Source organism: Anser brachyrhynchus (genome assembly GCF_964034855.1).
Source record: "Anser brachyrhynchus genome assembly, chromosome: 2".
Classification (NCBI taxonomy): Eukaryota; Metazoa; Chordata; class Aves; order Anseriformes; family Anatidae; genus Anser; species Anser brachyrhynchus.
The window spans coordinates 81,680,180-81,693,659 of record NC_137695.1 but is presented as its reverse complement, the minus strand read 5'-3'; the positions used below and the strand labels follow the sequence as shown (position 1 = coordinate 81,693,659).

Sequence of the window (13,480 nt, the reverse complement as noted above, 5' to 3'; positions counted from 1 at the left end):
GCTTACCTCAACGTAGTCCCTGGCATGGCCCCAGTCTCTCTTAGCATCTAGATTACCCAGGCTGAAACAATCCAGCTGTCCAAGGTGAATCTTTGCCACCGATCGGCTAATTTTTCGAGTAACGAAGTTAGCTCCTGGCATAGGAATAAAAGATAGCATCAGTATAATTGCACTTTGAAAAACCGGCCACAAGAAACACCTTGTTGCTCTGCCCATCACATTTTCTTTCAGTCTTCTTCATTCCCCTCATACTACCTAGACCCATGCCATCATTTATTGTTTGAGCGGGCTAAGACGCTTCCAGTGCAAGTGTCAAATTAGCTTCACTTTCACAGCAAACATCTTTCTTTGTGGGACTTCTAAGCATTCCTAATTTGCTGCCTCAGTGTTCAGTCCAGGCATAAAGCCAAAGAAAATCATTTGGAATGTCAGTTCTTAAACACAAAATGCAGAAGGTTACATAAAGAAGACAGACATCTTAGACCACCCTCACGTTGTTGTTGTTGTTGTTGTTGCCATTTCTTTTTTCCATTTTATTTTAAGGAATGCATACTTCCAAATACATTAGTTTAATAATTAAAAAAGAGAGTCTATCCAAAAAATTGTAACAGTTAATCATGCTCTACTTTTCCAGCTATTTGGGGTTCTTCACCCACTGATTTCAATAAGATTATGAAACTGTGATTTTACCTTTATCAAAGGCAGTGTATTATTTTTGTTATTATTATTTTAATAATAATTTTTATTATTTATTTGTTCACTATATTTCATTGGAAATTTGTGCACCCATTTCTGCTCCCTCTAGAATTGTTTTAAATAATACTTGCTTTTAGTTATTTTCATAACCTGAATTTTAGATTATGACTGCTCTTTTTCTAAAATGTGGTCAACAGTTTCCTCAAAAGCAGAAGGATTTAAATTTAGACCGTGAGTGCAGGCTAAACAAGCCCAATGGCATTTGCACACTAATGGGCCACAAAAATTAAAATTACATGCCTTTTTAATAGCTAAAAAATATGATTGAGTGGTGACAGATGATACCTCATCCAAATGGAAAGCAGTTAGTGAAAGTTAGTGAAAATGACTGCACTTGTAAAATGCTCTTAGCAAATTTAAAAAGACCCAAGTAGTGCAGCTTGTACATTCAATGCATGTGTGTGGTTTTTTTTTTTTTTCCTTACGGAACTCTGCTCTTGAAATATTCATCTGAATATTTTCTGTTTCCTGTCAAAGAAATGCAAGCTGCTACAAAATTACTAAATAATGTGAAGTGTGTGTTTCAGACTCTAAGTTTTGCTGTAAAGTCATAACTATTACAGTACGTCTTTGCATCATTTGACCCTGTCAAATGTAAAAAAAAAAAAAAGAAGAGTATAGTATACCTATCAACATCATATTAAATGAAGCAATTAATAAATTCAGAACTTATCACAGGATTAAGATAGAATTTTATTTTTCTGTCAACTGCTGAACTAATTGGGCATTTAGAATACATCATCGTTTTGTGCTTGTTTTTTAAAGGACGAAAATAAAAATAATTCATATTGCCTGAAAAAGTGCTTATATAAAAGGAAGTTTACAAAATAGAGTGATTTGCACAAGTTCATAAATAAAAATATTCTCGGGAGTTTTTTTAAATCAATGATTCTCAATAATTAGACAAATGAGAGTCATCTGGCAGGATAAAAGCCCAAGGCATTCTTTCAGACTGCATTCTGCATACTCAGTAGGAGAAATATAATTATCCCAGAGATAAACCAGTGTAAACCCCAGGACCAATACTACGATTCTGCTATTGCAATCCCTGAAAGAAAGTTCCCCTGTTCCTGGCTGGACAAGCTTGCAGCAGGAGTGGAATTCTGGTTGAAGAGCAACCAGTGAAAGAATCTCTTTGGTTAGTCTGGCTGGCACTTCTCCAAGGATTTTTTCCTCAATTTTTTTTTTATGTTATCAAAGTGTTTTAAGGTCTTCATACAGATGATTACTAATTAATTTAAAATAGATTCAACCTATTACACAAACTGATTCACAGTAGCTCTGAAGTTTCTTAACCTTCTGCACTGAAATAATTTCAGTTATTATTAATATTTGTTAAACAATTGGAGAAGCTTTTTTTTTTTTATGGATAAAGTATGTGGCTTTATGTTCCAGACTGCAACCGAGTAACAAGCAAACCTATCAGCTTTCAACGCTACATTCCCATTTGCAGTAAAAGCAGTGAGAGTTCTAATCATCATCTGCATTAAAGCAAGTTTTTTACTGTCAACCTCCACAAATAATGAACATCAGCTTCCATTTTGGAGCAGTCACTTGCTGAACACAAAAAAGAAGTATATTAGGTAATGTGTGAGAGAACTATGAAATCAACTTAACTTGAAACGTATAAAAGTAAGAATGATGCTGTGCATGGAAAAAGAGACTCGTCTGGCACAATGCAACAAATACTAATAACTGCTGTCTTCTCGCAGAGTCACTGATAACTGGAGAGAAACTATCTTTAAAGATCTTCTCCAAGCAAAATCAGGATACACCTTAAAATGCAGAAATTAAGACAGGGCATCAAGAGTGAAAAAATGAAAACCCTTATTTTCCAGAAATGTTCCAGTAACGGTTCTTGGAAGTGCTTTAGCATCAAAGCTGTGGAAGAAAACTCTACTACTGTTCATTTTGAAACATGTGATTTTTTCTTGCAACCAAGGACTGAATGGCACATTTCAAAAAACATTTAAATTTTATGGTTCATAAATAAAGTTTAAATACTGATTCTCTTCAAACACAGTATCTTAAAATATCTTATTACACTTCATGTTTGATCCCATGCCATTAAATGAACATCATGACTAGAACTTAAGCTGATGCCCACTGGAGTCATACAAAATAGTTAAGGCTGTGTCAGCATTTCCATTATAAAGCCCTCTCCTAGGGGTTTGCAATCAGGCTATAAAATCTTGCTTTGGCCTGAAACTTGGCAGACATAATGTCTCTATCCTCGGGAATGACTATCAGAAGATCTATGTGGATTTCTACAGATACCCTCATATAACTGAATACAAAGTACCTTTTGAGACACTGAAATGGTTATCTTCCTTCTTCTCAGGAGGTATCGAAGACTTAATTTAAATGTTGAACCTCCATGAGCATTTTCCTCCACAGAATGGCAAGTTGGTAACAGTAAGAGTATCAAGAGAGCTGCTGCTGTGTGAATCACTTCATCCTTCAGGTTCATTTTCATCAGCTCTGGATGACATATCAGCTAAAATGCAGTTACAGCTCCGTAAGGTCTACATTCTTATACTGCTACCACCATCACTTAGTGACAAAACTAACTTCTACTGCTGGTGAAGAGAGAGATCAGAGTCCCACATTTGTCCCCTGGCTTTGCACCACTTCCTCAATTCAGAGAGGCTTTTTATTCACCGCTCACACCTCACAGGAATAAACTTTCACATCTGTATTAAACGCATGATGCATTTTGACTTGTTCAAACACTTCCCCAAAGTGTGTGAAGCTGCCACTGCTCTGGGAGTTCGCTATCCTACAGTAACCAAGACAAGAGTCATTCTTGTTCCCTCAGTAGGGCTAAGCTGCCTTGCATAGCTATCCTCATTACCTAGGCAGAAAATACATCCAAACCGCGATGGGCCAAATTGCGTTGCGTCTCACTGCTGCTGACAGCACTGGAATTACTGGAGTGCCGCGGCACAGGTCTGGCCAGGCACGGCAAAGGTCTCTTTGGTATGTCCTCACATTTTGGCAGTTCCTCAGTTGAAGACTGCCTTACATGATTTTACATTTTAAAGAGGCCTTAAATATGAGTTTTCATGATATTAACAGCTTTTCAAGAACCTTGGGCATTAGCTTAGGTTTGTTTTCAAAACCCGAGCCCTCCCTCTGAGACCATTAGCATCCCAATAGGAAGCATAAGGTCTGGTTTACAAACTTCATTTATCCTAGGCATGATTCTAAGCAAGGATTCCTCATTAAGCAGACCTGATCTGTAAAACACATACCCTGTCAGCAAACCATTATAAGAACAATACTGCAATAAGAAGAAATAGCAGAGGTATAAAGCAATAGCTTGGGCTCTCCAGCTCATGCCTGTCACCTGTCTGGCTCAGGGTTGCTCATCCCTCTAAGATGGATGCTGATTACACCTTGCAAAGACACAGCTTTGAAAGCTGGGCACACATTTAAAACCAATGCCTTAGGAAGCACAATCTCAGCGCACCTACAGTTCCAAAGCTGGGTGCCCCAAGAGAAAATAAAATCTATCTCCCTCCACCAGTACACCTCATTCCCTTTATCAGCACTGGTATTTCACCCTTCCTGTATTTATCAGGGAACTGATGTTTTCCTCAAGATTCAGGGGTTTATAAGAAGCAGGCAAATGGATGAATCAGCTTGAAGAGCTGCTGTTACAGTAACTGTTGCTGTTTTGTTTGTTTCTCCAACAACCATAACTTTCCCATCTCTCAAAGCTTAACACAAAATTCAACAGATGACAAACTACTGTCTAAGAAAGACTGCGGTGTATAACACTGGTTATACCATGTTTAAGCAATATCCATAATTAATCCATGTCATGGAATAACAATCTAATAACATTTAATAGCAATATTTATCAGCTGAGACGCAGTACTAGAACAGTTTATCAAGTTTCCATAACATCTTTTTCTTCATTTTGCATAAAATCTTAAAGTTTTCTGTCTCTAAAGTGCTGGCACAAGAAAAAGGGGATTTTTTTTCCTCTCCTAGTTTCTACAGTTCTGGCATAGACTCTAGTGGGAGCCCAACATGTTCAAACACATTGTGTACCTGGTGCTTCTACTAACCCAGAGGAACATATTTCTTTTAGCATATATGTTGTAAATGATACATTTAATGAGATCATTAAAATGTTTTGATTGCCTGAAAATCCACACTGCTCATAATTTCCATTCTATTAGAAGCTTTTCCATTTTTTGTGGCAAGCTGAAATTAAAAAGCAAAGTAGCACCCAGTTTTTCTCAGAAAAGAAGTCCAGAGACTCCTTTAGTTTGTACTGATGAAAATCAGCATGAACTATTCTGAAATTAATGGAGTTACGTTAATGTAAACCAGACGAAAAATCAAATTACATATCTTTAAATTAACCTTCTAGTTTTGAGGTTTAAATGGAATTTTCAACTGTATCTTAATTGAAACAACTGATAGAGTAAAGCAGCTGCTTAGTAGATGTTAAACACAAACTAAAGCATTTGAATTGTCAATCCACTCTCAATTTACAATAGCAAATTGTTCATCTCCCAACAAAAACTATACTAAGTTAAAAATCACTGTTTGGAAACAAAGGAAATATCAATGTTAATGGTGATTTTTTCCTTCCCAGCTAATATCCTACTAATTCTACACAGAAAATTTGCCTACATTTGGATGAGCTTGCCAGAAAGTCTGCAATCAGATTTTTGCAAAATGAAATATATATGAAATGAGGGCAAAATGATTCATAAGCAACTCATTGTAAAGTCATGCACTGCATGGGAAACATCTTCCTGATCTGAGTGATAAATCATTTTATTTCCTGAAACATGAGATATAGAGCTCTAATCCTAACATTTTAATCCTGTATAGCATAGCTGGAAATATGCTTCATCATAACTTTTCTAATCTCCTTCTCTGTCCTTTAAAATTGTAATATCTTCTTATGATAGTGCATTTCTCAGATTTTTAATACATATATAAAAAGTAGCATATCTCACACATTTTCAGTATACATACCCCTAACTATTTTTCAATGGACACACGGGATCTCTAAATACAGAAAAAAAGTTACTGATAATAGGCTTGTTTTTACAAGTTATTCTTTATCTATCCTCCTAGGAATAATCATGTAACAATAAAATTCACAGATCACAGACTGAAAACAGCTGTACAATAACAAAATTGTTCCTCCTTATCAAGAGATTCTCATTTGGTGTTACTTTAGTATGTGTGATTTCAAGAAAATGAAGTGGCACTCATTCTAGTAAATTTGGGAACAAAGACATTCTTTAATATATTGACAGACATTTTTAACTTTCCAATGCCAAAAGTAAAATGTGTTAATATAGGAAAGAGAGTTCGTTTGTCCCTACTTCCCATTTGCACCATCCTTTTTCAATTGGAATTCCTTGCACAATGGCAAATGTCCTACCATTATTTGAAAAAATGGGAGACTGAGGCAGAAAGGTAAAGGTGTGCACAGGTAGGAAGCATCATCAGCAGGAGTGCAACACGCAGGAAAGCCCTGCTCTTCCAACCCAAGAGCACACTCAGGACATTTGGACTGATGAGGGCAACAGAGGGTCATATGAACTTGCCATAGAGGCAACAGAAATTAATGGCTTTCATAATCGGAGGAGAAAATAAGAGTCATTTATCTTGTGAGGAAGGACAAAGTACAGAAACTGGGAGGGAACGCAGAAAGAAGGGAAGACTTTCCTTTTTCCCAGAGGGCAGAAAGATAGTGTGAAGCCTACCTGGAGGGGACAACTAGCGGGCACTATAACAGAGGGGCATGGACGTGGGGCAAGACATGTAGCGATGGCCATGAAAGGATGAGAGTCAGACATGACGTTTGTCACTAGGTCTCCCCACAGCAAAAGCTGCATTCCTCAGTGATTTAGTACAGCCAACCGTCCATGCTGGGATCTGTCAGCAGAGCTTTAAAGTCTCCACAACTGTTTTGCATACAAACAGATATATGTTTCCACCTCTGCACAGAACAATGACAGGATGATTCCTATGACTTCACAGCAGTTTTCTGAAGTGACTATGAAAAAATGACATTTAATTAGCAGTAAATTTGCATGTGTAATGTGGAACACAAAGCTATTAGATTTCACATTAAAAGGGACCTTATTCAGGGATTAAATACATGCATCAGATCTATCACATGGGCTTGTTAAAAGGATATGGTGACAAACCAGCAATAATAGCTGGGCACAGAAGTGTTATTTTAGTATATTTCCTCCATATAATTTTTCTTAAATTAAAATATTTTCCCCTCAGGAACTGTACACTGAACAGGAAAAGGTGAGGCATCAAAGATTCTTATAAAGGAAAAACCAAACATTAATACTGAAAACAATATGTAAAAGTGTTATTTCTGTTCCCAAGTTTATGCTCCTAATGGCACTTACATAAACAGAGCAGCGTTTTGCTTACAGAAAACTTAACCTTTTGCTCCAAACTATTCACTTTGATTTCTTAATCACAGTTCATACGCACTACATCTTAAAACAAAGGTAAGTGTATTTAGCCATTCTGATTTGTTCACTCGTTTGAGATGTATCTTTTAAATTGTACAGCTAATATTTTTGAATTAACCCATTCATTTAAGTTGTCAAAGAATTCGACAAGCCCTTGCATGTATGAGCTATGGGCATGCATGAGTGTGCTTGCCCATCAGCACGGTCTATTATGTTGTTTAGGCGTGTGTAAACAATTGGAGTTAACCAAATTCTTTGCTGATCTGGGGCTACAATAGCTAGAAATGGTTTCAACCAAAAGGAAAATCCAGCCTTTGTACAAAGCTGGAATATCATGCAGTCTAAGGCAGCTTGCACAAAAACCTGGTTTTAACTCAGCTTGTTAAATAGCCAAAGTTTGGACATCTGTGCCCTCTAAATTTAACACCCTTTCTCTTCCTTACTCTCTTTCCCCTCCTCCATGCTCCCAGCAACCAGTAGCACATCAAAAAAGGTGTTGTTCGATGGCTCAAGCTGAGACATTCAGCCTTTACCCTAGCACTCCCTTGAGAAGAAGCAGGCAAGGCTTTTAATCTTACCTGGTGACACATGACTGACTAATACGGTTTCTTGGACCTTCTGACCTTTGAGAGACTAATGCTGGTTGGTCCCTCAGCCTCTCCCGGTGGCTGGGACATTAGCTTATGGTGGGTTACTGTATAATCAAGGTTTTGCACAGGTCTTGTGTGTCTCTCTGTACACCCACATTAGTGCCAGCTTTTAATGTGCAAATTTCCAAGTGTAAAATGTGTCGCTTCACCTCAAGTCAAGGGTAAAAAAAAAATACTTTCATGTTCTTCTACAAAAGATAAAAGAGACTGTAATAAGAGCTAGCTTTAAAACAAATCACAGTGTCATATAACTTTGCTGAGTCAGTGCTTATGTATTTTTGTGGAGAGAGAAAAATGGGCTAGCTACAGACAAATAACTTAGTTGAAACTTTGCTTCCCACACAAACTAATATACAGTCCTGGACAGGTTGGACACTTGGACAAACTTGAGATATTCTAAAATCCAAGTACTCCCCTTCTGAGCTTTGTTGCTCAACCTTTTTTTTCTTTTTTTTTTCTTAGGGCTTTCTTCTGAATAGCTTTGTGACAGTGGTAGTCCTCAAGGCACCCTGTAGAAAGCCCTTAGTGCATTATTTGGTAAATATGTCTCAATTGTCATAAACCACCCTTTGCTACAGGTGTCCTGGAGCAGCCAAGAGGGGGTCCTGAAACACTGTCAAACTGTACTGGCAGGGAGCTGTGAAGAGCCATGGGCAAAGAGCTCACCCAGAAGTAACAAGGGACTAGGGAGAGCTGGAGGGGAGGCGAGAAAAAAATCTAAGCTCCTGCAAATGCAGGAAATATATTTTTTTTCTAGTACTTGAAGAGCACACGTAAAATACAAGGCACTACATTTCCTTCCATTTTCTGTGTTATGAATAATTGGACACTCAGCTAGGGTGCAGTGAGAAGCACATCTCTAACACCACTGATGATCCCAAGAATTCAATGCATAAATCAATTACCATTACAAGGATGAGTTGTTGTTCCAGCTACAGATACCCCTTCGGACTCACAACAGATGTGTTACCAGCAATGCTGGCATGCCTCTCTCAGTGCTTTCAGCTCACCCTGCCTGCCCCAGCCACCCCGTTTTCCTCAGCTCTGCTTCTGCACAGGGACAAGTGGGGTGCTGAGAACAGAGCAGGACAGCACTGGAAGACATGATCTTGGACAAAACCAAAGCAACACTCCTCAAAAGCAGGATTTTAACAATGAAACTCCTTGAAATGCACTTCAAAGTAGTTGTGCAGAGAAAACACCCACATCTTAAAGTAACCCCCAAACCTATCAGGGTAAGAAGAGAGTGGGAAGGAAGTGCAGAGACAAGCTGACGAGATATCAGGCAGAGTGAAAGCCAACAAAACAGCATGGTCCTTCTGCTCCTGAAAAACCTGGATATGTGTGGCCAAGCTGTATTGACCTCCTGCATTCAGAGAGCCAATGAAAACATCATTTCACCTAGCTGCAGCTGCTGCCAGTTTCCTAAACTTACCATAAAAAGTTTTGTCCTTATTTCAGAGCAGGCCACGATCACTCTCAGGGGACTGTGGAGTTAAGCAAGGGCCCACAGCTTCCACATCCAAAACCTGAATGGAAAACGTGACCAGGCAGAAGGGCAGCTCTCCCACATGAGAAGATACGTCAGGAGGTTGCATAAAAGCCATTGTTGCAAGCGAACCCACACTCTGGGACAAATCCCAGGAATAAAGTTAATTTTCGTTTTTAATTGAAAAAGACACTGAGGTGAATAAATAAGATACCTTTTAACTGAGAAAGTTACTTGAATGTAGGAAAACAGTACCATTAGAGCAGCTGTTTAAAATGTACATGCATTTCAATGAATATTCGCTTTTTCTGACTTTTTCACTGAAATAGAATCCCACTCTTGCACATTCTTTCCATGTGGGAATAATGTATTTTTAGTGTAATTAATTCTTAAATTAAAGATAAATATGCAGCTATATACATAGAGAACCCAGTTTCCTACTAAGATGAAGTAAATGCAGGAGATGCACTTCTACTAAGTGCAATTTCACTGAGATTAGATTACTGAAGTTTACAAACAGGAACCCAAACTTATATATTCTACCATTAACACGTCCAATTACCACGATAATTTTGCATAAGAAACCAGAAAACAGAGCAGAAATCAGCTGTACAAAACATTTGGAAAGCAATTAAATAACAAGAGTGTCTAAACAAAATGTCCATTTTCCAAAGTTCAACTTTTTATACTCACTGCTCTTTTAATATCAGTATTTTTAAGAACACGTCTTCCTTTGTGGACTCCTGAAATTCACTGTTATCCTGTTTTTGTGATATTTCCCATTTAAGTTAGTTTACGCTTCCTCTAGGAACAGAAGAGGCAGTCGGATCACCTGCTGTTCTGAGATGCCTACAATACTTAAGCACAATGGGGTGAAACCAGGACAGAAAGTTAGCCCAATTCTAGATTTCCTGGCTTTGTATTTTTAGTGGGACCTTTCACATAATTTTAGCAACCCCATAGGTAGCTGTGCATGCTCTCTGAAACTCTCACATGCACATACAAAAACTCTGTGCCTGTTCAGGAAGAAAGCCGTAAATTCTAGCACTAAATATTCTAGCACTACGTGCGTCAGTGTTGTTTTTGAATGTACAATAATACAGTTTCACGAAATACCTCTGGATTAATTATATATATATATACTTTTTTCCTAATAAGATTGTGCCCTGTGCAGGATTTGCTCTGGTAGCAGAAACTACTGTCTTGTGAGGAATGAAGCAGGAGTCCTATGGAGTCTGAAGCTCAGAAAAGTAAAGAACTGCAGAAAAAGTAGTTAAGGATTCACAGCTCGATCTATTAATGCTGCTATGGAAAAATGATTTACACCTTAGTTTCTGAACGGGTGCTCAGCAATTCACTGCGTACTCATTTAATCGCTGCATCAGACTCCTCTGTGTACTTGATTACCAAGCACTCAGTTTTATTCTTAACATCAACCAAAAAATAAATGCAGATACTAATCTTTTTTTCACATCTTATTTTCTCACCTAACGAAAGTGGATAAAATACCAATATTTTACAGGAATCTCACAAAACTAAGTATCTTAGTATTTCTGAAACAACAGGAGAAAAGGACCCTGGAAGAGTCAAAAAGGGGTGAAACCATTCTCTGTGCATGGCCTGAAGGGTGCCATGAATGGGGCACAGAGCAAGTTTGTTGTCAAAGAACTGCTTTCTTGCCCTTTTGCCCCAAATATTGAACATCTAGTCATTCAGGTGAGAAATATTCATCCTGTGCAAGTAATAACAAAGAGGAAGCCCACGGGGGTGTGGGAGGGAGTGCAAATAACAGCCTTATCAGACCCCACAGGTACAAGTTTGAATTAAGTTTATGGAAACACCCTTTACTCACTCACTACACAATTTTTGAGCTAAGCAAGTTTGGAATATTCCCTTCTCCCCCTTCATAGTCCTCAGGATGTGTTCATATTTACCTCATTGCTTATGCTCACACAAATGTCTTTGGATGGTGAAAAAAACTAACTTCTGTGGTCACAGACACAGCCTTCTTAGATTTCCAGCTGCAGTCTAGAACCCAGTTTCAAAACTATACAAAAATGAATTTTAAAACAGTTCCCAAGTGTACACAGAGAAGTTTGTCTCTCAAAGGACAGTTTATAGAGGGCCTCGAGGAGCAGGGAGGGAAATTGCTGAAATTTAACCCTGAACCCCATGTGAACCCAGGGATCGGGACTGCATATTTTCCACTGTCCTGCCATCTGCTGCTTCACTGCACATGGTAATCTTTGGCAACCCCACTGAGAGCTGCCTGGGCTATGGCTCTGTTCAGACAGGGTGTAGAAAGAAAAGACACTGAGAATGTCATGGCTGGCTGACCAGACTACTGAGATCAGAGAGATTATGCCTCATTTGCTCACCAAGCCCTGCCAAAAGCAACACCATTTAACTGCAGGTACTCAAAACCCAACAGGCATGTTTAAAGGAATTCTAGGCTTAAAAAGAGGACCATTCATAACGTACATTTGTTGGGGATACTGTAGCTACCACCTTTTGGCAATTATTCATGAGAGTTTTTTTAAAGAACGTTTACAATGCCCAGCGTTTCAGGTAAGAGGTATATGGTAGAAAGTATCATATCTTACTTACAGGACAGATGGACCTGGAAGATGACTCAGGCTTAATAGCCCAGCAAACAGAGAGAAAACATAGCTGTTATTTTAAAACAGCTACAGTCTGTTTATCTCCAGGCTGTGAAATGCCGCACAGTATGGGAGTGTGAGGGTCTGGTACTTCTATGCATAACCCTCATATGTCATCTCATGACAAGGGACCTCCCTTGAGCCAGAGCCAAATCTACATTTGTTCCCCAGAGCACCCCCATATGCTCTGAATGAAGCAGGCAAAGAATCAGCTTTCAGAAACTGGCTTCCCCTGACCACATACTTCTGGACACGGGCCTCAACCCTCTCGGTGACAAAGTACCTAATGCTTACCCGTGGAATCTACTGACTATTTCAAAATGATGACTGTAAAAGCTACGGAATATTCAGTGTCTCAATAGTAGCGTCTCAAAACTGCTATGCAATAGTGTAGTGTCTCAAAACTGCTAAGGAATATTTCTAAAAGAGTCTTAGACCTGCAGGAAAGTTACTGTAGGATACAGAATTCCTGCAGGAGGTAGAATCAAATAATGCCGACACCAACCGCATGTTATTAAGGTATCTTGCCCCATCCCCTCTGCTCCTGCCAGAAGCACTAGAAATGAAGATGTAATTATGTATGTGTCTACAGCAACATCCCGCCCTATTTCTTCACTCAAATGCTGATTTTGGAAATGGCAGTGCCTTCTCTCATCTCTGCTTGGGAAAACAGTCAAAAGCACTTCAGTAAGATAAGCTTCTCTTGGGGCTGCAGAGCTATGGTTGGCAGATGTCAGGGTTGACAAATGTTCTTCTAATTGCAAAGGGACACTACAAAATTGTCCTCTGACTTGGAATAGACAGCCGCTGTCACCCTTTCTTCTTCCCTGCTGCTCTACTGCCTCCACTCTGTCTGCCTCACAGGGAGATCGGAAAAGAGACAGAAAAAGCCACATAAGAGAGGAGGAACAGACATCTCTTTCCCAGCTCCAGCTGTGTTGGAGCCAACAGGCTCCGTTGTTTTGATGATTCCGGGACCTGTAAGTCTCTTTTCATCCCTGCTTGACAGAAGTGCAAAGCCGAGGTGAAAACGGCTTGCAGGCTTACCGGGGGAACTTCTGATCCTGAAGCCGTTCCCCTCCTAGAAATGGCCCTTTTCTCTCAGACCTGGAATCAAATAATCTCCACCCCAACCTCATGGTAGTAGGCTCTGCGCCTGTGTAACCTTCACGGGTCACAAGGGAATTTTGCTAGCACTAAGCTTTGTAAACAAAAGGCAAGGCAGAAGCAATTTGTTAAAATCGGTAAGGCAAAGAGATCAAACTTGCTTTTTGCAGTGTTTTTCTTTTGATACGAATGCATACCTTGAAAAGAAAATGTTTGAAGTAGAAAGCTTCCCATTAATATTCGCAGCTTAAACTGCTTCTTTGCTGGGCTCCACTGAATCAGAGCTCCACTCCTGCTCTCTTTCTTGACTCATAGCCTCGGTGACAGTCAAGAAGCCAGGCAGAG

The 13,480-nt window shown here is 39.1% G+C and overlaps 1 protein-coding gene across 3 annotated transcripts in view; it reads right to left on the bottom strand.

The window, feature by feature from the left end:
* The window catches only part of GMDS (GDP-mannose 4,6-dehydratase), a 409,857-nt gene that overhangs the window by 224,519 nt on the left and 171,858 nt on the right, over positions 1-13,480 (bottom strand). For all 3 annotated transcript variants that reach the window (XM_080579299.1, XM_080579297.1, XM_080579298.1), the window contains one exon: positions 7-134. In XM_080579299.1, the coding sequence (XP_080435425.1) occupies positions 7-134 (128 nt within the window). The remainder of the gene's footprint in view (positions 1-6; positions 135-13,480) is intronic.